The sequence below is a fragment of the Salmo salar genome, chromosome ssa09 (assembly GCF_905237065.1).
Source record: "Salmo salar chromosome ssa09, Ssal_v3.1, whole genome shotgun sequence".
Lineage (NCBI taxonomy): Eukaryota > Metazoa > Chordata > Actinopteri > Salmoniformes > Salmonidae > Salmo > Salmo salar.
Window position 1 is genome coordinate 96,158,478 of NC_059450.1, and position 28,000 is coordinate 96,186,477.

General features: G+C 44.6%; 1 protein-coding gene and 2 non-coding genes across 3 annotated transcripts; all 3 read right to left on the reverse strand.

Moving 5' to 3' along the window:
* Nucleotides 1–25: 25 nt before the first annotated feature.
* Nucleotides 26–27,988, reverse strand: eef1g (eukaryotic translation elongation factor 1 gamma). The gene is made up of 11 exons (NM_001141640.1): nt 27,974–27,988; nt 26,687–26,764; nt 26,311–26,391; nt 25,507–25,570; nt 17,351–17,493; nt 10,646–10,789; nt 8,853–8,982; nt 8,139–8,358; nt 3,062–3,234; nt 1,793–1,917; nt 26–1,285 (listed from the first exon to the last, which is right to left on the reverse strand). Exons 1-11 carry the CDS (start codon nt 27,983–27,985, stop codon nt 1,127–1,129), a joined length of 1,329 nt encoding a protein of 442 aa, NP_001135112.1. The 5' UTR covers nt 27,986–27,988; the 3' UTR covers nt 26–1,126.
* On the reverse strand, nt 23,468–23,540 carry LOC123724155 (small nucleolar RNA SNORD36). Its single transcript, XR_006756835.1, has one exon. It is a non-coding gene; the product is annotated as a small nucleolar RNA SNORD36 (small nucleolar RNA).
* LOC123724156 (small nucleolar RNA SNORD36) lies at nt 25,866–25,938 on the reverse strand. Its single transcript, XR_006756836.1, has one exon. It is a non-coding gene; the product is annotated as a small nucleolar RNA SNORD36 (small nucleolar RNA).
* Nucleotides 27,989–28,000: the final 12 nt, after the last annotated feature.

Consider the following 28,000-nt stretch of genomic DNA (forward strand, 5'->3'; position numbering starts at 1 on the left):
TCAATTTAAAACATGCACAAGACAGTTCACAGAATTGTCCATTTATAGACAATGTAACCCAATTTATTCATTACAGTTAATCCAGAAATTCTTAGCTTTGCCTCAATAGTGGCAGTCTCGTCCAGATCAGGCATTTGTAGTTCATGATAGCCATGTTAGCAGATAATAGGCATTTCCTGATTGGGGGGGTAAATATATGTGAATATATTGATAACAGTCACCTTGTCCGAGAGAGATTTACACTGATATCAAAACGTCAAGTCAGGGTAAGCCTACACGAAACACAGCCCTTATTTAAATGTTTTTAAAATCCCCTATGAGAAAAATGAATGGTGGAAAAATTATTGGAACCGCTAGGTTTTATGGGTATTATGACTCGTACTGTGGTACTCTATTTACTGTGATTATATACAGGACACAATTTAGGCACCCTTTATAAGGAATAGGGTAGCATTTGGGACAGAGACACTGTCACTGACTCACGGGGCCGAGGGACGGGAGAGAGTCACGGGGCCGAGGGACGGGAGACTATAGATGTAATTGTATTTATTTTTCACCACATTAAGGCTATAATGTACACAACCAATTATTTAATGGGCAGCAATCCAATTCTTTTTTACCCCATGTCCAGATTTCAGCTCCATGATAGAAACACCAAAACAATAAAATTACTGAATATTTTAACCGAATTAGCCTGGTCCCAGATCTGTTTGTGCTCTATCCAATTCCAATGCTCATTGTTAAGCCAAACATGACAATGACTGACAAGGGAGTCGGTATGATGGCTCAAACAGACTGGCACTCTGGCTAGAACTGAGAAGAGATTCAGGCTCAAGAGGTGAGGGGATACAACTCAAGGCCACAAAACAACAAAAAGAGTCAAGAAATCTACCATTCCTTTTTTGGGGGAATTCTATCACCAAAAACGGCATTGTGGAAAACATGTTTATTTGTCAACTCAAAACAAGCACTTCTGTTGGGACCATTGAGACAGAATCCACTCCTACTGAAGATCAGTTAGAGAAGGTCCAAGTGGAGTTTAAGGTGGTTGAATGTCCTTAGGTTAAGGTGTTGATGTATAGCGGCGGACGTATAGGGGTCATGGTGCCATCATCCTCCACGCTGCTCACTTGAAGCACTTGCCCTGGTTAAAGGGTTTGCCCACGTGTTTGAACTCTCCCTCCCAAGCAAAATACTCCTTGACCATGGTCTTGGTTTCGTTGCTGTCGGGGTCCAGTTTGCGCCAGGCGTAAGACTCGTAATCAATCTGCCAGTCATCAGACAACTACACAGGAGAGATGATAGGTGGTCAACTAACGGCAAGCATACAATCATTGAATTAACAATATCCCCACTATTAGGACAGAAGAATGATAAAACCTACAGGTTCAATGCTTGGTGAGACTATAACTAGATCAACCAAGTCACTTGTATATATGTACAGTGTGTGTAGATAGATATATATATACATACATACACACACACACACACACACACACACACACACACACACACACACACACACACAGATCTCCAAGGGAACATTTTCAATTCAGCCCCTGGGACCAGTTTCCCAGACACATTAAGTTCAGTCCAGAACTAAAAGCTTGGTCAATGGAACGTTTGAATTTTTTTGGTCCTGGACTACACTTAATCTATGTCTGGGAAACCAGTCCCCAGTGTCTCTCCAAGACTGTTCAGTTTAGTCAACTTTATTATCCCCCAGGGGGACTAACAGACAAGAATGGCCTAGTGAATGTCCTTCCACCCCAAGGGGAAAACAGAAACTCACAGTGAAAGCCAAGTCCTGTCCTCTGAAGATCCAGATTCCAGAAATGCTACTGTCGTTGTTCCCGCCGAACAGAATCACGCTGGCAAAGCCATTCTTGCGGAGTTTGTCAAGTCGCTGGAACATCCCTGAAAGACAAATCCTCTCTTAGAACACTGGCATTTTTACACCCTCAGACTCGCGACATTCAGTTTTTTGACAATGATCAATAGATGAGGAATCCTTGACTCTAAATACATGGCCGTAACGCTGCGTGCAAATTGAGATGGACTTGAATTTACGGTTGAGTCAGTTGTTTACATAACAGTATTGACGTACACGTGTCACTACTTTCTAAATTATTATTTGGGACTCTGATGCGTGCCGAGCCTACGGACGGCTGTGTGGATCTGTGGGTGCAGAGCCTACGGACGGCTGTGTGGATCTGTGGGTGCAGAGCCTACGGACGGCTGTGTGGATCTGTGGGTGCAGAGCCTACGGACGGCTGTGTGGATCTGTGGGTGCAGAGCCTACGGACGGCTGTGTGGATCTGTGGGTGCAGAGCCTACGGACGGCTGTGTGGATCTGTGGGTGCAGAGCCTACGGACGGCTGTGTGGATCTGTGGGTGCAGAGCCTACGGACGGCTGTGTGGATCTGTGGGTGCAGAGCCTACGGACGGCTGTGTGGATCTGTGGGTGCAGAGCCTACGGACGGCTGTGTGGATCTGTGGGTGCAGAGCCTACGGACGGCTGTGTGGATCTGTGGGTGCAGAGCCTACGGACGGCTGTGTGGATCTGTGGGTGCAGAGCCTACGGACGGCTGTGTGGATCTGTGGGTGCAGAGCCTACGGACGGCTGTGTGGATCTGTGGGTGCAGAGCCTACGGACGGCTGTGTGGATCTGTGGGTGCAGAGCCTACGGACGGCTGTGTGGATCTGTGGGTGCAGAGCCTACGGACGGCTGTGTGGATCTGTGGGTGCAGAGCCTACGGACGGCTGTGTGGATCTGTGGGTGCAGAGCCTACGGACGGCTGTGTGGATCTGTGGGTGCAGAGCCTACGGACGGCTGTGTGGATCTGTGGGTGCAGAGCCTACGGACGGCTGTGTGGATCTGTGGGTGCAGAGCCTACGGACGGCTGTGTGGATCTGTGGGTGCAGAGCCTACGGACGGCTGTGTGGATCTGTGGGTGCAGAGCCTACGGACGGCTGTGTGGATCTGTGGGTGCAGAGCCTACGGACGGCTGTGTGGATCTGTGGGTGCAGAGCCTACGGACGGCTGTGGTAGCTATCTCACCCATGATGAGGTTGCAGCTCATGAAGGTCATGGTAAGCTCCTCGGGGTATTTGTACTCGCCGTACCAGATGGAGTAACCTTCCTTGTCAAAGTGTTCCCAGAAGTGGGGCACGGCTACAGTCAGAGTGTCCTCGTTAGAGTACTTCCTCTTAAACTCGTCCATGACAAATGCACTGCAGGGAGGAGGAGGAGAGAGGAAGCAGGACACGAGGAGACTGAGTTAATAAGTGACTATGTAGTGTACACAGGTTGATATATATTGACTTTGGACCACTATAGTGAATGAGAGGTATAGAAGATTGTGTTATTAAACCCCAATCTGACCATGTACACAAACTATTGACCCAGTAGAGAAAAGAGGAGATTGAGTTATGAGCAGATCATGTAGGATACACAGGACTAAATATACCGAACAAAAATAAATATATTTTAAAAAAACTACAAAGATTTGACTGAGTTATAGTTCCTAAGGAAATCAGTCAGTCAAAGTAAATGAATGAGGCCCTAACCTATGGATTTCACATGACTGGGAATACACAGATTATATTATATATATATAAACCAGTCAGTCTGGTGTGACCACCTCATGCAGCATGACATCTCCTTCACAGAGTTGATCAGGCTGTTGATTGTGGCCTGTTGAATGTTGTCCCACTCCTCTTCAATGGCTGTGCGAAGTTGCTGGAAATCAACAGGAACTGGAACACGTTGTACATGTCGATCCAGAGCATCCCAAACATACTCAATGGGTGACATGTCTGGTGAGTATACCGGCCATGGAAGAACTGGGACATTTTCAGCTTCCAGGAATTGTGTCCAGATCCTTGAGACATGGGGCTGTGCATTATCATGCTGAAACATGAGGTGATGAGGTGGATGAATGGTATGACAAGTGGCCTCAGGATCTCATCACGGTATCTCTGTGCATTCAAATTGATGTTGATAAAAGGCAATTGTTTTCATTGTCCGTAGTTTATGCCTGCCCATACCATAACCCCAATCTGTTGACAACGTTGACATCAGCAAACAGCGAGCCCACACAACGCCATACACGTGGTCTGTGGTTGTGAGGCCGGTTGGATGTACTGCCAAACTGTCAACAGCTCTGGTGGACATTCCCTGTAGTCAGCATACCAATTTCCCACTCCCTCAAAACTTGAGACATCTGTGGCATTCTTAACCTGTTGGGTCTAGGGGGCAGCATTTGCACATCTGGATAAAAAAAATGTACCCGATTTAATCTGGTTACTAATCCTACCCAGTAACTACAATATGCATATACTTATTATATATGGATAGAAAACACTCTAAAGTTTCCAAAACTGTTTGAATGGTGTCTGTGAGTATAACAGAACTCATTTGGCAGGCAAAACCCTGAGACATTTTCTGACAGGAAGTGGATACCTGATGTGTTGTATTGACTTTAAACCTATCCCATTGAAAAACACAGGGGTTTAGGAATATTTTGGCACTTCCTATTGCTTCCACTAGATGTCACCAGCCTTTACAAAGTGTTTTGAGTCTTCTGGAGGGAGATCTGACCGAACAAGAGCCATGGAACGATGATGGCCCATTAGACACCTTGCGCGAGTTGATGTTGGGTACCCTCGTTCCAATACGTTATAAAAGAGTATGCATTCGTCCACCTTGAATATTATTCATGTTCTGGTTAAAAAAGGCCCTAATGATTTATGCTATACAACGTTTGACATGTTTGAACGAACGGAAATATATTTTTTCCCCTCGTTCATGACGAGAAGTCCGGCTGGCTTACATCATGTGCTAACGAGACGGAGATTTTTGGACATAAATGATGAGCTTTTTTGAACAAAACTACATTCGTTATGGACCTGTGATACCTGGAAGTGACATCTGATGAAGAGAATCAAAGGTAATGGATTATTTACATAGTATTTTCGATTTTAGATCTCCCCAACATGACGTCTAGTCTGTATCGCAACGCGTATTTTTCTGGGCGCAGTGCTCAGATTATTGCAAAGTGTGATTTCCCAGTAAGGTTATTTTTAAATCTGGCAAGTTGATTGCGTTCAAAAGATGTAAATCTATAATTCTTTAAATGACAATATAATATTTTACCAATGTTTTCTAATTTTAATTATTTAATTTGTGACGCTGACTTGACTGCCGGTTATTGGAGGGAAACGATTTCCTCAACATCAATGCCATAGTAAAACGCTGTTTTTGGATATAAATATCAACTTGATAGAACTAAAAATGCATGCATTGTCTAACATAATGTCCTAGGAGTGTCATCTGATGGAGATTGTAAAAGGTTAGTGCATCATTTTAGCTGGTTTTATGGTTTTGGTGACCCTGTCTTTGACTTGACAAAACATTACACACAACTCTTGTAAATGTACTGTCCTAACATACTCTAAATTTATGCTTTCGCCGTAAAACCTTTTTGAAATCGTAAAACGTGGTTAGATTAAGGAGATGTTTATCTTTCAAATGGTGTAACATAGTTGTATTTTTGAAAAATTTGAATTTTGACATTTATTTGGATTCAAATTTGCCGCTCTTGAAATGCACCTGCTGTTGATGGAGTGCACCACGGGTGGCACGCTAGCGTCCCACCTAGCCCCAAGAGGTTAACTCAATCTCTGCCTTTTGGGATACCTCCCAAATGGTACTGGGTTCCTTACGCAGTGCACAACTTCTGACCAGAGCCCTATGGAAATAGGGAGCCATTTGGGACAGCTTGAGTCTCTACACATACGGTCAAATAGTCAGCCAGAATCTTAAGCTCACCCTCTCCTCTGAAGCCAATATACACTGAAGAAAAATATTAAAACATGTAAATGTTTTGGTCCTATGTTACATGAGCTGAAGATAAAATATCACAGGAATGTTCCATACGCACAAAAAGCATCTCTAAAATGTTGTGCACAAATTTGTTTACATTCCTGTTAGTGAGCATTTCTCCTTTGGCAAGATAATCCATCCACCTGACAGGCGTGGCATATCAAGAAGCTGACTAAACAGCATGATCATTACACAGGTGCACCTTGTGCTTGGGGACAATAAAAGGCCACTCTAAAAAGTGCAGCTTTGTCACAACACAATGCCACAGATGTCTCAAGTTGAGGGAGCGTACAATTGGCATGCCGACTGCAGGAATATCCACCAGAGCTGTTGCCAGAGAATTGGATGTTTAACCTGTCAGGTGGCTGATTATCTTGGCAAAGGAGAAATGCTTACTAACAGGGAGAGAAATAAGCTTTTTGTGCATATGGAACATTTCTGTTGCTCTTTTATTTCAGCTCATGAAACCTGGGACCAACACATTTACATGTTACGTTTATATTTTTGTTCAGTATACAGTGCATTCGGGAAAGTATTCAGACCCCTTGACTTTTCACATTTCGTTACAGCCTTATCCTAAAAATTGATTCACTAAAATGTTTCCTCAATCTACACACAATACCCCATTAATGACTAAGCAAAAACAGGTTTTTAATTTTGTTTTGCAAATATAAACAGAAATACCTTATTTAAATAAGTATTCAGAACCTTTGCTATGAGACTCAAAATTGAGCTCAGGTGCATCCTGTTTCCATTGATCATCATTGAGATGTTTCTACAACTTGATTGTCCACCTGTGGTAAATTCAATTGTTTGGACATGATTTGGAAAGGCACACACCTGTCTATGTAAGGTCCCACAGTTGACAGTGTATGTCAGAGCAAAAACCAAGCCATGAGGTCGAAGGAATTGTCCGTAGAGCTCTGAGACAGGATTGTGTCGAGGCACAGATCTGCGGAAGGGTACCAAAAAATGTCTGCAGCATTAAAGGTCCCCAAGAACACAGTGGCCTCCATCATTGTTAAATGGAAGAAGTTTGGAACCACCAAGACTATTAGAAGAGCTGTCTGCCCAGCCAAACTGAGCAATAGGAGAAGGGCCTTGGTCAGGGAGGTGACCAAGAACCCGATGGTCACTCTGACAGAGCTCCAGAGTTCCTCTCTGGAGATGGGGAGAACCTTCTAGAAGGACAACCATTTCTGCAGCACTCCACCAATCAGGCCTTTATGGTAGAGTGGCCAGACAGAAGCCACTCCTCAGTAGAAGGCACATGACAGGTCGATTGGAGTTTGCCCAAAGAACTCTCTGGTCAAATGAAACCTAGACTGAAGTCTTTGCCCTGAATGCCAAGCGTCACATCAGGAGGAAATCTGGCACCATCCCTACTGTGAAGCATGGTGGTGGCAGCATCATGCGGTGGAGATGTTTATCAGCCGCAGGGACTGGGAGACTAGTCAGGATCGAGGTAAAGATGAACGGAGCAAAGTACAAAGAGTTCCTTGATGAAAACCTGCTCCATAGCACTCAGACTGGGGCGAAGGTATCCCTATGCTCACAGCCAAGACAACACAGGAGTGGCTTTGGGACAAGTCTCAATGTCCTTGAGTGGCCCAGCCAGATCCCGGAATTATACCCAATCGAATGTCTCTGGAGAGACCTGAAAATAGCGCTTGAGAAGATCTGCAGAGAAGAACAGGAGAAACTTCCCAAATACAGGTGTGCCAAGCCTGTAGCGTCATACCCAAGAAGACTTGAGGCTGTAATCACTGCCAAAGTTGCTTCAACAAAGTACTGAGTAAAGGGTCTGAATACTTACATCTGAAAACCTGTTTATGCTTTGTCATTATGGGGTAGGGTGTGTAGATTGATGAGGGGGAAAATAAAATATTGAATACATTTTAGAATAAGGCTGCAACGTAACAATGTGGAAAAATTCAAGGGGTCTGAATACTTTCCGAAGGCACTGTATGTACACGTACATTTAGCAGGAGTAGCAATGAGGTTTACATCTCTTTTATGAGGGAGCCATGCACGTACAATTTATAAATACAATATAATACAAATATACAAGATCACAAAACACACTCAAGTGTGTGTTTTTGGTTGTTTAAGTCAATTACACCAAGACCATGTCAAGCTCATCTTCCAAACAAATTAAAATCGCAATATTTAGGCAAGTTAGCTGGCTAACTCATTGATCCAGATCATTCGTGTAACCCTCAGGTCTGATGTATGTGGACATATGATGTACCTCTTTGGCAGGTGAGCGAAGGGGTCCTTTGTTTTGGGTTCTGAAGCCAGAGCTGCTTCACACTCGTCCATTTCCTCCTCAGCAGGGGCAGCTTCCTTCTCTTCCTTCTTCTTCTTCTCCTGAGGTTTGCCTCCCTCCTTTCCAGCTTTCTCTTTCTTGGGGGGGGTGTCTTTCTTGGAAAGGCCGTCTTTCTTGGGCTGCATGTCAGAGAACTTCTTGGCTAGAGAATAAAGACATTCAATAACCAATCCAGTGTAGTGTACTACACCGAGTGTATCCTTGTGTTTGCATCTTTTAACATCAAAACAAAATGCTATTACCATTTGACAACAACATTAGCATACATCAGTGCTTTAACTGGGGCGTACCTGCACCGCTCATAAAATACTAACTATTGTCCCAGGTCTTCTAGTCAGATTATTGTAGATTGGGTCTACTTTAACCTGTGCCAAAGTCCTGCGTTATTCTCCCAAGGACTAGATTTCACAACGAGGTGGATGCCTTTGTCATGATAGTACGGTCTTGGGTGGGTGACAATTACTTCATATAAACACCTTTCAATCTTCTCCATGAAAGCAAACTCCAAATACTTGTCATTTAGAAATCTATCAAAAATGTGTAAATGTGCAGAAAATACAACACTATGCTTTATAGAAAAAAGTATTTTTGGATCATGGAACTAGAACAATCCTTAACGATAAGGTTGGTCCTTACGATCAAACTGAGCCATCTTGTCGCAGAGCTTGACCTCTCCGAGCACAGTCTTGAATTGGGGCTGGTTGACGCAGGTCTGGAACCAGCGGGTCACGTTGGGGAAAGGTTGGCGGAAGGAAGGCTCAAGGACCTACAGGAGGAGAGGGTAATTTAAAACCACCGTGGCCAGCTCTACTCCACCAAACCAACCACCGTGGCCAGCTCCACTCCACCAATCCAACCACCGTGGCCAGCTCCACTCCACCAATCCAACCACCGTGGCCAGCTCCACTCCACCAATCCAACCACCGTGGCCAGCTCCACTCCACCAATCCAACCACCGTGGCCAGCACCACTCCACCAATCCAACCACCGTGGCCAGCACCACTCCACCAATCCAACCACCGTGGCCAGCACCACTCCACCAATCCAACCACCGTGGCCAGCACCACTACACCAATCCAACCACCGTGGCCAGCACCACTACACCAATCCAACCACCGTGGCCAGCACCACTACACCAATCCAACCACGTGGCCAGCACCACTACACCAATCCAACCACGTGGCCAGCACCACTACACCAATCCAACCACGTGGCCAGCACCACTACACCAAACCAACCACGTGGCCAGCACCACTACACCAAACCAACCACGTGGCCAGCTCCACTACACCAAACCAACCACGTGGCCAGCTCTACTACACCAAACCAACCACGTGGCCAGCTCTACTACACCAAACCAACCACGTGGCCAGCTCTACTACACTACACCAAACCAACCACGTGGCCAGCTCTACTACACTACACCAAACCAACCACGTGGCCAGCTCTACTACACCAAACCAACCACGTGGCCAGCTCTACTACACCAAACCAACCACGTGGCCAGCTCTACTACACCAAACCAACCACGTGGCCAGCTCTACTACTCTAAACCAACCACGTGGCCAGCTCTACTACTCTAAACCAACCACGTGGCCAGCTCTACTACACCAAACCAACCACGTGGCCAGCTCTACTACACCAAACCAACCACGTGGCCAGCTCTACTACACCAAACCAACCACGTGGCCAGCTCTACTACTCTAAACCAACCACGTGGCTAGCTCTACTACAATAAACCAACCACGTGGACAATGTATCCCAATCCACCGGGCAAGTTTGTATCTAGGGTTGATATGTGCAGTCCTAGTAGGTACTCCCTCGAGGAATGGACAGAGAAATACTAACCTTGGCCAAGTCATAGGACATCAAACCCACATCATCCGGTTTCCCGGACCCATATTAAATCATGGATTCAAAATCCTTCAATGGACTTTTCAATCTCCATTGAAAGTGTGTTGTAGTCCATCACTATGGTTACGGTCTCTGGTAAACCATCCTGAATGGAACACTAGTGTGTTCTAGTCCATCACTATGGTTACGGTCTGGTAAATTGTCCCCGTGTCAGTCCACCACAAGGGTTACTGTCTTGTAAATCGTCCCTGTGTTGTAGTCCATCACTAGGGTTACTGTCTCGTAAATCATCCCTGTGTTGTAGTCCATCAATAGGGTTACTGTCTCGTAAATCGTCCCCATGTTTTAGTCCCAAAGTGCACTTAATAGGGAGCCAATTTGAGACATATCCTGTTTGTTAATAAATACAAGGGGTTCCCTGATTCAACAAACCATTGATTAGTTATCTGAAGCAAAATGTGTGCAATCCAACAGGTACTTTGAGGAATGGATAGGGGAAACACCAACCTAGACTAAGTCAGAGACATGAAGCCCTAGGGTTTTCGCTGTCATAACAGTAAAAGAGAATATCAAACCTGTTTATAGAGCCAGATCATGCTGCAGGCCACGCTGATATCAGCCAGGCTGACTCGCTCTCCAACCAGGAAGGTCCTGGTGTTGAGGTGATGGTTGAGGACAGACAGAACTTTCTTTACCTCCTCCTTGGCCTGCTCTGTTGCCTGGAGGGGGGGGGTGATGCAATGCATTACAATTACCAATGGATACATTACATTGTACATGACTAGAGGCTACAGGGCAAGAGACATGGCACCGAATTGAGCCGAGTAGCACAGTTAACTAGAACAGATAAAGTAGCTCCTAAGACGCTTCATTAACAACTAGCCACCAAACCGCATTTCAATGAGTTGTTTTACTTACAGCGTGAAATGGATGGTCACGCTGCACATCTCAGATGATTCCTATTGCATCTGAATTAACATTCACTAGGTGTTGTGAGAGATAATCACCAGCAATACAGACGAAATAGTTATGTTTTCATTAACCACTTAGCTAGACAGCTAACTAGCTACTAAATTAGTCAACCAAATGCACAACTGCAGAGCATTTAACATGTTTTACACAGTTACTAGTTATAGGATATCTAACTGGTCAACATTTAGGAGTGATTAGTACATGTCCTACAGTAATATCCCACAGGACTAATTACAGTATTATTCATGTCTTGCAGTAATATCCCACAGGACTAATGACAGTATTATGGTCATTTATGAACATTTGAACATCTAGGCCATGTGCTGTTATAATCTCCACCCGGCACAGCCAGAAGAGGACTGGCCACCCCTCATAGCCTGGTTCCTCTCTAGGTTTCTTCCTAGGTTTTGGCCTTTCTAGGGAGTTTTTCCTAACCACCGTGCTTCTACACCTGCATTGCTTGCTGTTTGGGGTTTTAGGCTGGGTTTCTGTACAGCACTTTGTGATATCAGCTGATGTAAGAAGGGCTATATAAATAAATTTGATTATTATTCATGTCCTGCAGTAATATCCCACAGGACTAATGACAGTATTATTAATGTCCTGCAGTAATATCCCACAGGACTAATGACAGTATTATTAATGTCCTGCAGTAATATCCCACAGGACTAATGACAGTATTATTAATGTCCTGCAGTAATATCCCACAGGACTAATGACAGTATTATTAATGTCCTGCAGTAATAACCCAAAGGATTAATGACAGTATTATTAATGTCCTGCAGTAATATCCCACAGGACTAATGAGAGATATGCATTATTAATGTCCTGCAGTAATAACCCACAGGACTAATGACAGTATTATTCATGTCCTGCAGTAATAACCCACAGGACTAATGACAGTATTATTAATGTCCTGCAGTAATAACCCACAGGAATAATGACAGTATTATTCATGTCCTGCAGTAATATTCCACAGGACTAATGACCGTATTATTCATGTCCTGCAGTAATATCCCAAAGGACTAATGACAGTATTATTAATGTCCTGCAGTAATAACCCACAGGACTAATGAGAGATATGCATTATTAATGTCCTGCAGTAATATCCCACAGGACTAATGAGAGATATGCATTATTAATGTCCTGCAGTAATAACCCACAGGACTAATGACAGTATTATTCATGTCCTGCAGTAATAACCCACAGAACTAATGACCGTATTATGAATGTCCTGCAGTAATATCCCACAGGACTAATGACAGTATTATTAATGTCCTGCAGTAATAACCCAAAGGATTAATGACAGTATTATTAATGTCCTGCAGTAATATCCCACAGGACTAATGACAGTATTATTCATGTCCTGCAGTAATATCCCACAGGATTAATGACAGTATTATTCATGTCCTGCAGTAATAACCCACAGGACTAATGACAGTAGATATGTATTAATGTCCTGCAGTAATAACCCACAGGACTAATGACAGTAGATATGTATTAATGTCCTGCAGTAATAACCCACAGTACTAATGACAGTATTATTAATGTCCTGCAGTAATAACCCACAGGACTAATGACAGTAGATATGTATTAATGTCCTGCAGTAATAACCCACAATACTAATGACAGTATTATTAATGTCCTGCTGTAATAACCCACAGGACTAATGACAGTAGATATGTATTAATGTCCTGCAGTAATAACCCACAGGACTAATGACAGTAGATATGTATTAATGTCCTGCAGTAATAACCCACAGGACTAATGACAGTATTATTAATGTCCTGCAGTAATATCCCACAGGACTAATGACAGTATTATTAACCTCTCTGGGCTAGGTGGGACCTCAACAGCCAGTTGAATCCTGTGGCGGGTTATTCAAATACCTTAGAAATGCTATTACTTCAATTTCTCAAACATATGACTATTTTACAGCATTTTAAAGACAAGACTCTCGTTAATCTAACCACACTGTCCGATTTCAAAAAGGCTTTGCGGTGAAAACATAGATTATAATAATCTGAGGACAACGTCCCGCAAACACAAGCATTAGTAGCATTTTCCAACCAAGCATTAGCGTCACTAAAGTCAGAAATAGCAATAAAATAATCAATTACCTTTGAAGATCTTCTTTTGGTGATACAAAAGGCCCAATCTTCACAATAAATGGTCGTTTGTTCTATCAAATCCATTTTTATAGCATAACACGAAACATTTCCTAACCGGCTAGTGTCATGAATTCCGACTCCTTCAACTTTCGACGAAGCATTCGATGTAATTACTCCCGCTAAACACACGTTTATCCAGTCATGGTTGGCTTCATTGCAATCTCCTGTTTGCTAGTAACACAACCATACTTGATTGTTCTTTTTGCGGGACGTATTGACCGAAAATACCTGATTCGAACACACCTAACAATGACCTCATTGCGCGCCAATGATATGACCAGTGCTTCGTTGATTGACTGTATTTCGGACCAATCACCACTGATCGTCTTGAAATCTAGCTTGGCAGATAGCCAATGAGCTAAGGTAAACGGCAATATGTAATGGTAATACCCGGAATGACCAGCTCTTGAACGAAAGCCGAGCGTAACGTAGCCATTCGCCATTGAAACTTCTACCCGCAGGAGCCACATTTGTTTGCGCGCAGCAGTTGAGTCGAGATAATTTTCAGCTATTTTCTTGATAAAATTATGGCTAGTAAATCTGGAAAATCAAAGGCTAAGTCCAGGTATACAGATGTACATGACATAATTGATGAAATAGATAAGAGATAGTGAGACCGAGTTACTTGAAGAGGAGTCGGATTGTGAGTCAAGTTTGGACTCCGAGTTTGAGGAGATGTTATTGCATGGAAAGGACGCTGTTTTGGACGGGTGAGTACCTCTCATGCCGTTGTTTGAAATTAATAATATCAAATATTATTCATTTGAGTTGTTTGGAGATATATATATTATTTATTTATTTGACATATATATGTAATGAACTGTGTGAAGTACACATGGCTAAACATTATGAGTGCGTGTCTGTGTCTGTATATATTTTTTACATGTAAAAAAATATCTATATGTTTTACATGTATTTTATCTAGACATGGGGTTCCCAACTGTGTATATAATCTGTCTGTATATCTAAAATCTTTTTTTACATGTATTTTATCTAGACATGGGGTTCCCAACTGTGTATATAATCTGTCTGTATATCTAAAAAAAATTTACATGTATTTTATCTAGACATGGGGTTCCCAACTATGTATATAATCTGTATATCTAAAATATTTTTTACATGTATTTTATCTAGACATTGGTTTCACAACTCTATATATAATCTGTGTGTCTGTGTCTTCACAGTCCTTCTGATTCTGACTGGGAGCCCCCACTGCCAAGGTGCCCATCCCCCACAGGAGCTGAATCAGCTAGTCTCCGGCTCCACACCTACCCCCACCCGGCCAGATGTGAAGTCTGTGACAAAGAAACGGAGATGGGGCAAAGCTAAACCAGCAATCAGAGAGGAGGAGGGTCGTTGGCACTCTGACGGTGGAGGATGTGGGCCCACCACCTCCAATATTCAGACCTAAAAGGCCACCAGGACCTCAGCTGGACATGACCTCCAACTACAGCCCCATGCAACTTTTTCAACTGTTTTTTTTACATCTTCAGTGATTGATTCCCTTGTCTTGAACACTAATAAATATGGTGCTAAGAAGCAGGCAGGCAAAAAAGAGGCATGGAAGCCTATTTCCATGTCAGGTATTTTTTGTTATTTATCTATGGTCATATACATGGGTCTAGTGAAGCTGAAAACCCTGAAACAGTATTGGAAAACTGCACCCCTCTATCAACTGCCTTTCCCCTCCACTGTCATGTCGTGCAAAAGGTTTGACAATCTCACGGGCGCTTCATATCAGTGACCCAGAAGTTGACGGGGACAACGACAAGAAGCGAGGCACAGCAGGGTATGATAGGCTCTGCAAAATTAAACCTCTACCACAGTATGGTTGAGGCCTGCAAGACCTATTTTCAGCCCGCCCAGAACCTTTCCATCGATGAGAGGATGGTAGCCTCAAAGGCCAGAATCAGCCTAAAACAGTACATGCGTAACAAGCCAACCAAGTGGGGTTACAAACTGTTTGTTTTGGCTGATTCTGCGTGTGCCTACACGTGCAATTTTTTTGTTTATGAGGGGAAGAGCAGCTGCGGTAAGGGACTCAGCTATGATTCTGTCATGGCATTATTGGATTTTCAACTGCTGGGGAAGGGCTACAAACTGTTTGTGGACAATTTCTACACAAGCCCTACCCTGTTCACAGACCTGAAGAAGCTGGATATGTGGGCTTGTGGCACCATTCGGCCCAACAGAGTGGGCTTCCCAAAAACCAAGGAGAACGACATGCCTAAGCGGGCTGAGCGGGGTACCATGTGGTGGATCCGTGAAGATGGCCTTCTCTTTGTGAAGTGGATGGATACCAGGGAGGTGGTCATGTGCTCCAGTATCCACAAGTCCTTCAGTGGAGATCACGTCGTCAGGCGTGTGAAGGGCGCTACTGGGGCATGGACAGCCAAAAATGTCCCCATTCCTGCAGCTATCAAGGACTATAACAAGAGCATGGGGGGTGTAGACCTGTCAGATGCACTGATAGGCTACTATAATGTGCTCCACAAGACCATGAAATGGTAGAATACTTTTTTTTATCATTTCATTGACATTGCTGTTGTGAATTCATTTATCATACAGAAGGAAATGGCCAAGAGCTGTGGAAAGCCCCCCCATCTCACAGCTAGCCTTCCGAGAGCTGCTCATCCAGGAGCTTGCTGGCTACAGCAAGTCCACTGCAGCACCTTCTGTCCCCTCTACCTCTGTCCCCTCTACCTCTGTCCCCTCTACCTCTGTCCCCTCTACCTCTGTCCCCTCTACCTCTTCTGCTCCTTCAACCAGTGGTGTTCACCTGCCTAAATTCATCTCTGCAGGCATGAATGTGCCTCAGGGCAAAAAGGGCACAGTGGGGAGGCGACGCTGTGCCCTTTGTCACAGGAAATGCCCCATCACCTGCACCACCTGTTCAGTAACCCTCTGCTTTACAGCAGAAAGAGACTGCTATGGGCCATGGCACAAGCAGCACAATTTTGTGTAGAGGACTGAGGGTCCTCACAATACTGTACATTGAATGTATGTAAATAGTTACCCTTGTTATTAAACATTTTCAACATTTTATATTTGTATTTTTTTTTGTACTTTTTTTGAGGGGTGTGTTAGAATATAATTTTTGTATTTTGTATATAGTTTTTTACATCAAAATGTATCACTGGACCAATTTGGACACTTGGGTACATTTGGGTACATTTGTGTGGGACACCTGGGTGACTTCATGCTCAATGTCATGTAGCTCGCTCATTCCTGAAAATATGTTTCTGAAACTTTTCTCAGATACTGTTGCCCTCTTACATTCTGCATAGAAATTATCCCCAGCATCCTATCTGAATGTTTGGCTGTTCCTTTTCAGTTGAAAGATGGTGCAACAACAATAGAAACCAGAAAACGTATGTTTGTTTCCTTGTATTTTCTTCTACCAGATCTATTGTGTTATATTCTCCTACATTCAATTCACATTTCCACAAACTTCAGTGTTTCCTTTCAAATGAAACCAAGAAAATGCATATCCTTGCTACTGGGCCTGAGCTACAGACAGTTAGATTTGGGTATGTCTTTAGGCGGAAATTAAGAGAAGTGGGGGGGTAGCCCTAACAGGTTATTAATGTCCTGCAGTAATAACCCACAGGACTAATGACAGATATGTATTATTAATGTCCTGCAGTAATAACCCACAGGACTAATGCCAGTAGATAAGTATTACTGAACAAAAATATAGTACTATTTCTAAGTTACTATATACAGACACACACAAAGGAAATCATATTTTTTGGTGTAATAATAAAAATCATATTTTTGCTGGGAAAAATCTGACTGACTGGTAGATTTTTTATGTGGCTGGTGAAGAAAAAAAGTGAATTTCCCACCACCGACTGAGATATCATATACAGCAGGACTGGGCAACTCCAAGGCCTGATTGGAGTCACACTTCTTCATCAATAGCAAACAAAGCTGATTAATCAAATGTCATTCTAAACTGAAGATCATGATTAGGTGATTATTGGAGTCATGTGTTAGCTGGGGCCCTGGGGCCAAAACTGACAACAATCAGGCCCTCGAGGACTGGAATTACCCACCCCTGATCTACAGCATTAACTCCAATACAGAGGACCTAGAACAAACCCAGAAATAGCATCAGTGATAAACAGTACATACCTGTTTGTTGAACTGCATGATTCCCAAAGTGGGGAAGACCCACGCAGAGGCTGGAGGGATGATTTCAGCATCAACAAAGCTCACCCACTGAAGCACCTGGGACTGGGCCTGGGGACTGCTGCCACGCAGGGCCTCATTGCTCACTGGAGGAGAAGACGGTACATACGATGAGAATGTGGGCACAGATCTTAACAAGGTAATGTCGTCCCCAAAGGGCAGTGAATCCAAGCGCTTTGGTGGACTTTTCAGACCAATGGCCTTTCTTAGAAAACAGTCCAGTCGTGACCTGTATCTCAGATCAAAACCCAGATACAGTATGCTAGCAGTAGGGCTTTTCCACTGCAGTGGTACTCCTTATAAAACACCCTGGTGTTGAACCAGAGAAATTCCACTGAAAAAGGATGGAACAAGTGAATCATGTAAACCAGGGCTGTCCACCCCATGTTCCTGGAGAGCTACTGTCCTGTAGGTTCTCACTCCATCCCTCATCTAACACACCTCATTTTAATAATTAGCTGGTTGAAAAGCTGAACCAGGTTAATTACAACTGGGGTTGGAGTGTAAACCTACAGGAGGGTAGCTCTCCAGGAACAGGGTTGGACAGCTCTGATCGAAACCGTTGTCATTGAGAAGGAAAAAGATTGAGTGTTCTGTGCTCTAACAGTTTTTATTTCTCCCCCTCAAATGATTTCAGCATTTACCAACGTTTAAGAAGCTTAGAGGTTAACAAACAATTTCCTTTTGTCTTCTGTGGGAGGTTTACCTATTTGTATTTATTATAGATCCCCATTAGCTGCTGACAAAGCAGCAGCTACTCTTCCTGGGGTCCAGCAAAATTAAGGCAGTTAACCTCTTGACGGTCGCCTAGGATAGGGGGCGCCACAGCGCATTTTGAAAAAAATGTGTGCCCATTTTAAACGGCCTACTACTCAAACTCAGAAGCTAGGATATGCATATAATTAATACTTGTGGATAGAAAACACCCTAAAGTTTCTAAAACTGTTTGAATGGTGTCTGTGAGTATAACAGAACTCATATGGCAGTCAAAACCCCGAGACAGATCGAAACAGGAAGTGGAATTCTGAATTGCGGACTCAACTTCATCACGTTGCCTATTAATCACACCGTGAGCTATGGTTCATTGAGCACTTCCTATTGCTTCCACTAGATGTCCCCAGTCTTTACAAAGTGATTTGAGTCTCCTACTGTGAAAACTGACAGAATGACACGCTGTGGAACGTGGTCACACGGAGAGGGCCATCACCATTATGACGCCGGCGCCCCTGGCTACCCTCCCCTTTTGAAACGTTTATAAAGACAATGCAATCGTCCCCCTTGAATCTTATTGGAGCTCTGGTTGAAAAAGGCCCTAAAGATTTATGTTATACAACGTTTGACATGTTTGAACAAACCTAAATAAGAAAAAAATGCATTTTGTTGAAAGAATAGTCCCGCGGCCACGGAGCTTTTGGTGCAGCCTTCAGAACGCGCTAACAACAACAAGCTAATGGAACATAAAGGATGAACTTTTTCGAACGAAAATACATTTGTTGTGGACCTGGGATTCCTGGAAGTGCCTAAGGATGAAGATAATCAAAGGTATTGACAAAAGTATACAAGACTAGATTTGATATGCGATTGTTCCAAGATGGCGCTGACCTGTATTGCTAGCCTATTGTTCTGAGTATCGCATCCCCTTTTATCGCAAAGTGTGATTACCCAGTAAAGTTATTTTTAAATCTGGCATTACAGGTGCTTTCAAGAGATATTCATCTATAAATCTTGGAATGACAATATTACATTTTAAAAATGTTTTCGAATAGTAATTTAGTAAATTGTAGCGCTGTTTCATCGGATGCATTTGAGGGAAAATAGTCAATGTTACGCAACGATGTAAAATGCTGTTTTTATATATAAATATGAACTTTATCAAACAAAAGAATGCATGTATTGTGTAACATGATGTCCTAGGAGTGTCATCTGATGAAGTTTGTAAAAGGTTAGTGCTGCATTTAGCTGTTTTTTGGTTATTTGTGATGCATGTTGGAAAATGGCTATGTGGCTACTTTTACGATATACTCCTCTAACATAATCTAATGTTTTGCTTTTGCTGTAAAGCCTTTTTGAAATCGGACAACGTGGTTCGATTCAGGAGAGGTGTATCTATAAAACGATATAATTTTAAAAAATATATATTAAATTTTGTTATGCTAATGGCGATAGGATTTTTCGCTGGATGTCCGTCCTGAGGCCGCACAGGGGTTAAAAACATTACATTCAGAGATTTCACAACACACTGTGTGCCCTCAGGCCCCTACTCAACCACTACCACATATATACAGTACTAAATCCATGTGTATGTATCGTGCGTATGTTGTTATTGTGTGTGCAAGTGTCGGTGCCAATCTTTGTGATGCTTCACAGTCCCTGCTGTTCTATAACGTGTTTATCTGTTTTTTAAATCTACATTTTACTGCTTGCGTCAGTTACTTGATGTGAAATAGAGTTCCATGTAGTCGTGTCTCTATGTAGTACTGTGCGCCTCCCATAGTCTGTTCTGGACTTGGGGACTGTGAAGAGACCCCTTGTGGCATGTCTTGTGGGGTATGCATATGGGGTGTCTGAGCTGTGTGCCAGTAGTTTAGACAGACAGCTCAGTGCATTCAACATGTCAATACCTCTCATGAATAAAACCTAGAACCTTGTCATGGAGAAAACACACCAGGACCTCAAGCCATCTGTTCTCTAACACACGGTTTTCCTAAACACAGTCATGGGGTTCCCCCCTGGGAGCACGTTTTGCTTTTTGTCCCAGCTGATTCAAATAATCAAATGCTTAATGAGTTGGTTATTTGGATCAGCTGTGTAGTGCTGGAACCAAAACAAACAAATGTGGGAACCACGGGTGGGGGGAAAACACACGCTAGCGGGAACCACGGGGGGGGAACGCTAGCAGGAACCACGGGGGGAGGCACACGCTAGCGGGAACCACAGGGGGGGAACGCTAGCAGGAACCACGGGGTGGGGGGACGCTAGCTGGAACCACGGGGTGGGGGGGACGCTAGCTGGAACCACGGGGTGGGGGGACGCTAGCAGGAACCACGGGGTGGGGGGACGCTAGCAGGAACCACGGGGTGGGGGGACGCTAGCAGGAACCACGGGGTGGGGGGACGCTAGCAGGAACCACGGGGTGGGGGGACGCTAGCAGGAACCACGGGGTGGGGGGGACGCTAGCAGGAACCACGGGGTGGGGGGACGCTAGCAGGAACCACGGGGTGGGGGGGACGCTAGCAGGAACCACGGGGTGGGGGGGACGCTAGCAGGAACCACGGGGTGGGGGGGACGCTAGCAGGAACCACGGGGTGGGGGGACGCTAGCAGGAACCACGGGGTGGGGGGACGCTAGCAGGAACCACGGGGTGGGGGGACGCTAGCAGGAACCACGGGGTGGGGGGACGCTAGCAGGAACCACGGGGTGGGGGGGACGCTAGCAGGAACCACGGGGTGGGGGGACGCTAGCAGGAACCACGGGGTGGGGGGACGCTAGCAGGAACCACGGGGTGGGGGGGACGCTAGCAGGAACCACGGGGTGGGGGGACGCTAGCAGGAACCACCGGGGTGGGGGGGACGCTAGCAGGAACCACCGGGGTGGGGGGGACGCTAGCAGGAACCACCGGGTGGGGGGAACACTAGCAGGAACCACCGGGTGGGGGAACACTAGCAGGAACCACCGGGTGGGGGAACACTAGCAGGAACCACCGGGTGGGGGGAACACTAGCAGGAACCACCGGGTGGGGGGAACACTAGCAGGAACCACCGGGTGGGGGGAACACTAGCAGGAACCACCGGGTGGGGGGAACACTAGCAGGAACCACCGGGTGGGGGGAACACTAGCAGGAACCACCGGGTGGGGGGAACACTAGCAGGAACCACCGGGTGGGGGAACCACCGGGTGGGGGGAACACTAGCAGGAACCACGGGGTGGGGGGAACACTAGCAGGAACCACGGGGTGGGGGGGACGCTAGGATGAACCACGGGGTGGGGGGACGCTAGGATGAACCACGGGGTGGGGGGGACGCTAAGATGAACCACGGGGTGGGGGGGACGCTAAGATGAAACACGGGGGGGACGCTAAGATGAAACACGGGGTGGGGGGGACGCAAGCAGGAACCACAGGGTGGGGGGGAACACTAGCAGGAACCACGGGGAGGGGGGGACGCTAGGATGAACCACGGGGAGGGGGGGACGCTAGGATGAACCACGGGGAGGGGGGACGCTAGCAGGAACCACAGGGTGGGGGGGTAGCAGGAACCACAGGGTGGGGGGACGCTAGGATGAACCACGGGGTGGGGGGGACGCTAAGATGAACCACGGGGAGGGGGGGGACGCTAGGATGAACCACGGGGAGGGGGGGACGCTAGGATGAACCACGGGGAGGGGGGGACGCTAGGATGAACCACGGGGTGGGGGGACGCTAAGATGAACCACGGGGTGGGGGGGGACGCTAAGATGAAACACGGGGGGGGACGCTAAGATGAAACACGGGGGGGACGCTAGGATTAACCACGGGGTGGGGGGGACGCTAGCAGGAACCACGGGGTGGGGGGGAACACTAGCAGGAACCACGGGGGAGGGGGGACGCTAGGATGAACCACGGGGAGGGGGGGGACGCTAGGATGAACCACGGGGAGGGGGGGACGCTAGGATGAACCACGGGGAGGGGGGGACGCTAGGATGAACCACGGGGAGGGGGGGGACGCTAGGATGAACCACAGGGTGGGGGGGGGGACACGCTAGGATGAACCACGGGGAGGGGGGGGGACGCTAGCAGGAACCACAGGGTGGGGGGGGGACGCTAGGATATGGCAGCTGCACAGATCCAGAGATCTTTGACTGAAAACAAAGCAGAAAGAACCCCCGTGTCTCCTTATTAAAATCAGCCACTTCGATAACTAACAAGAAACCAAATACACAGCTGGAGACTATAGCACATCTTAAGACAGTTATAAGATACGAAACATTATGTAGTGAATTACTTCACCTCAGGTGCACCACACAACACAGACTCACTGATAAGACGTACAACACTCTATTCACCAGCTCAGGCTGTTCTGGGGGAACTACGGTGAGCTTCAATGACTAATAATGTGACAGGCAAAATGAATAACGAGATCTGTCGTTAATCTCCTGTGCGTACTGCACAAGTTGACTGCAGGTATTTACTTAAGTGTCTACAAAAGATTCAAATCTATTGAAAAACTAAAACTAAAATAGTTTGAATATTGACGGTATATGGAAACCATCCTGTGGGTATACAGCCCAAAACACCCAATGCAACCAACCAAGTTCATGATTGGCAGCTGATTAGTAGAATTAGGTGTTCAATTAGGACATTTGGAAACCAAACCCTGTATGAGGGCTGCTATGGAGGAGGGTAGCTGTCTTAAAGGATCAAAACAATTCACAGGGATGTAAACTGCTGAGGGCACAAAAAGGTCACTTTTTTTTTGCACTCAAACATGCAAAAAATGTAATATATGAAATCGCTGCTAGGGTGAAATGCAGGTTAACTAATTAAACAAAGAATGTAATCTACATGATCAGTCTCTGTGTGTAAAATAAAAAGTGGTTCATGTGAACCGAGCTCACAGCAAAAAAATGTAACAAAAGCAATCTAATGTTATTTGTTGCCAAGACATTACTGCAAATGACATAACAGGACGCTCGTTACCACGACAGCCTTTATAACAGGACGCTCGTTACCACGACAGACTTTATAACAGGACGCTCGTTACCACGACAGCCTTTATTATAGAACTGTTGTTACCACGACAGCCTTTATAACTGAACGCTTGTGACCATATGCAAAGTCATTTATTTGATTAGTTTGAGTATTTTCAACACCTGTCCCTAGACGGGCGACAAGAACCATTTTGTCTTCTTTATGGGAAAATACAGCATTGATATGAAACTCATGTTCAATCTAGCTCGGGCAGCAGTCTGTGCCATCGTGCCACACCTTGCCGTGTTTGGCATGACGAGGAATTGATATGACAGCACATATCTGGGATCAGGCTACGTTCAACCCATAAGTCTTAAAATAGTCTGTTTACATCTGATGCTCAGGGTTAAAAAGCTCAATAAAACTTCATGATTATTTCAGGTGAAGAAATTCAAATCATCATTGCATCATACAAACTATTTTAGGAATATAAGCCTACTACCACAGACAATACAAAATATTATCGTCCAAGTTCAAGGATATGTACACGGTAAGCAGGTAGCCTAGCGGTTGGCCAGTAACCGAAAAGTCACAGGTTCAAATCCCTGAGGTGACTAGGTGAAAAATCTGTTTATGTGCCCTTGAGCAAGGCACTTAACCCTAATTGCTCCTGTAAATTGCTCTGGATGCGCTTCTGCTAAATGACTAAAATGGAAACCATGGTAGTATGCAAAGTCACACCCTATTACCAGTATAGGGTCCTGGTAAAGTAGAACGCTCGTGACCACGACAACCTTTATAACAGAACTCTTGGAGAAAAGAACATATTTAAGTAGAAATAGAATGAAACTAAGAGGGATTAAAGTAATCCTTCTAACCCCCCCCCTTAAAAGATTTAGATGCACTATTGTAAAGTGGTTGTTCCACTGGATATCATAAGGTGAATGCACCAATTTGTAAGTCGCTCTGGATAAGAGCGTCTGCTAAATGACTTAAATGTAAATGTAATTGTTGTTTTATTATAGTGGCCACTATAGTAGACATTGATCAAGTGCACAAGGCTACATGTGTGCAAAAATAACATTCACTGAGTAAAACATGGAATAATCCCCCCTCACTCACACGTGTTACACTGTCAAATTCAACACAACTAAAACAATATATTTGGGCTACACTGCACATTATTACATTGTACACTTTCTGCCTGTGGACATCTCTACTATGTTCCAGCACAGCATGATACCCATTGTTGGCATAATTGATCTCTTTCAGGCAGAGTACACCTGGCATAGCCCTTTTTATTGAAAAGGTGAGAAAGGGAAAGTGCGTGGTGTTCCTTTCACCTCTATAGTGGAATCCATCTTATTAAGCCAGGCCCAGCTCCAGCTACACTTGATCCCTGAATCCACCTGTTTAACAAGCAACACCTCATTTTCAACTAATTCTCTCATTCTGAAAATTAACCACATACTTTAGAGGGAAAATATTAGTTCACAGATAGTAGTTAGTTCGTTAGCAACTAACGCGTTATAACTTGAGGAACGGCAAGGAGTCGCATAGCAGTTAATACTATAGCGAATTGGTCAGGTTACTAACGTTAGCTCATCTGATGTTGTAATGTTAGCTAGCTAACGTTAGCTGTCTGACTTTATGAGCCAGATAATTTTCACACCATAAACTCAATTATTTGATCAGTTAAGTTGGCTAATGTTGCTCAACATTTCTCTGGCTAGCTAACGGCGAATTCGATCCAGCTAGCAAGATACTTCAAAATGCTAACAATACTTGTTCCACCACTGTCTCCCTCACCTCAAACTTCCCAAATGCCAGTTATTTTTTGGCGGTTACAGCTCATGAAGTACTGCTTCATCACCTTCTCACCCCGGTCTCCGTGGTCAGGCCTGTCACCTACCTCTTCGTTAATCTTCAGGGGACGCACTGCTGTAACTGACAAACTGCCTTTCCACTCTCCTACTGTCTTTCCATAGCGTGTGCTGATGCTGTAACTAGCAAATTGGTCGTCTCTTCTCTCTTCAGTCGTGTGCTGCATTCTGTTATGTCAAATGATTGACTGAGCCTTGGATACAGCCAGTATTGCTCCAAACGCACATCACTTGTTCGCTTAGAGCCAGTAGTGATCCACCCCCGAAAAACTTTTCTCATCGAATCTACACAAATCACGTAGGTCACCTATTTTGGATTCAAAACTGTACATTTTACCAAAAGGTGACTAGTTTGCATCCCCGAATTAATCTTCAGACACTTTCAGTCCACATAAAATGCAGAAGGGCTAGAGTCCATAATGCCACCATATTCCCTATAGTGTGCACTACCCTATGGCCTCCGGTCAAAGATAGTGCACTATTGTATATAGAGGATTGGGTGCCATTTGGGACGAACACAGAAAAGGATGGGATGTGAAACGCAGACTTACGGTAGTGAGCAATGGCATTACTCTCGAAAAGACAGAAGCCATCATCGCCCTGAAAAGCTGGAACCTGTTGAGGTGGACAGTAAAAACAAAACAAAAACAAAAAAAATCAGTAATTTATTTGATTAGTTTGAGTCTATTTTCAACACCTGTCCCTAGACGGGCGACAACCACCATTTTGTTTTCTTTATGGGAAAATACAGCATTGATATGAAACTCATGTTCAATCTAGCTCGGGCAGCAGTCTGTGCCATCGTGCCACACCTTGCCGTGTTTGGCATGACGAGGAATTGATATGACAGCACATATCTGGGATCAGGCTACGTTACACCCATAAGTCTTAAAATAGTCTGTTTACATCTGATGCTCAGGGTTAAAAAGCTCAATAAAACTTCATGATTATTTCAGGTGAAGAAATTCAAATCATCATTGCATCATACAAACTATTTTAGGAATATAAGCCTACTACCACAGACAATACAAAATATTATCGTCCAAGTTCAAGGATATGTACACGGTAAGCAGGTAGCCTAGCGGTGGGCCAGTAACCGAAAAATCGCAGGTTCAAATCCCTGAGGTGACTAGGTGAAAAATCTGTTTATGTGCCCTTGAGCAAGGCACTTAACCCTAATTGCTCCTGTAAGTTGCTCTGGATGCGCTTCTGCTAAATGACTAAAATGGAAACCATGGTAGTATGCAAAGTCACACCCTATTACCAGTATAGGGTCCTGGTAAAGTAGTGCACTGTGTAGGGAATAGGGTACCGTTTAAGACGCATCCCAGTACAAAATGGATGCTGAAACTGACCTTGCCCAAGGGGAAGTTGTTGAGGAAGGCAGGGGTACGGTTCGTCTGCCCAAAGGTGAAGGCAGGGGCGCTGCTGGCCACCTTAAGAGAGACGAGATGATACTTTATTAATCCCAAGAGAAATTAGACTGCATTTACTCAGGCAGTCTAATTCTGATTTTCTTTCCTCCCAATTATGGCCAAAATAGCTGATTGGTCAAATGACCAATTAGTGGAAAAAGATCAGAATTGGGCTGCCTGTGTAAACAGAGTAAGTTTGTCATCGTTACAGCCATAGTAAAAAACAATATAAATACATTTAAAAACAAATCACAGGACAATAAGAATAAATACATATGATAAGGCAGGTTAAACGTGTAGGTTAAACCTGTAGTACCTTGAGGCGTGCACCGCTGTACTGGGCTGCAATCTGAGCCTTGAAGGCTCTCCAGTTCTCTGGATATGTGTACAGAGTCTGTGGAAGGGAGAAAAGAGAGAGAACAATCACAACTTAATTAAAAATGGGAAGGAAAACCATGTACACAGCAGTGCTTCTAGATCCAGGTGGTGGTGGTTTAGGAAGGAACTAGACGAAGCTACACAACTATGGGTTTCTAACAGTAGGCTATATAGGGTGTCCAATCAAAACCACCTTTTAACCAATAGGTCAAATAATATAACAAAAGTAATTGAGTTTTTACCCTTTTAGGATTAGGGTGACTTAATAATCAACGGAGGCCAGAGAGAAATAAAGTGGTCAACAACAACAACAAAACATTTGGAAAATAGCATAGCGTCAGCGAGGCTGGGCTGGAGTTAAGGCTAACTGACAGGCTCACCATTTAACTCTACATCTTTCTTCTCGAATCCCACAGACATAAAAGAGGTAAGACATACCAAACAAAATTATAAACAGACAAAAAAAATCTGGCAACAGCTCTGGTGGATCCCTGTAGTCAGCATGCCAATTGCAAACTCTCAAATCTTGAGACATTTGTGGTGTGTATCAAAACAGCACATTTTAGAGTGGACATTAGCTTGTCCCCAGCATAAGGTCCACCTGTGTAATGATCATGCTGTTTGATCAGCTCCTTGATATGCCACATCTGTCAGGTAAATGGATTATCTTGACAAAGGAGAAATGCTTACTAACAGGAACGTAAACAAACGTGTGCACAACATTTAAGAGAATTCCGGTTTTAGGGCGTACGGAAAATGTCTGGGAACGTTTATTTCAGCTCATGAAACATAGAACAAACACCGTACGTTTACATTATTGTTCAGTTTAACGTTAGTCACAAGTAAGCTACCAATAGACTCCGGATGGCAATATTTGGATGCTTTGATCAGAAAATTAAAGTTGTAAATATGCCTTGACACGCAGAAGGTATACATTCGACTGCAAGGAAATATCATTCATTCGTCACGGACTCTGAAAAAAACCAACGTGGCATAAGGCACGGAAAGAGGCGTCATTTAACCACCACCCAAGCTATTATGCTGCATCGTCAAGAAAGACTGAAAAGGGGTACAAATAAACATGGCAATATAGTTTAAAGGGCATAAATATTTCAGATGCACTAAAAAGTAGCGGAGACGTGGATGGATGGGGCTGATATTGTACAGATGGTTGTTAAAACGCAAGTAATAATTGTGTGACAAGGCACCTCTCCAGTTCACTCACCCCTGCCGCCATCTTTAGGACGAGAGA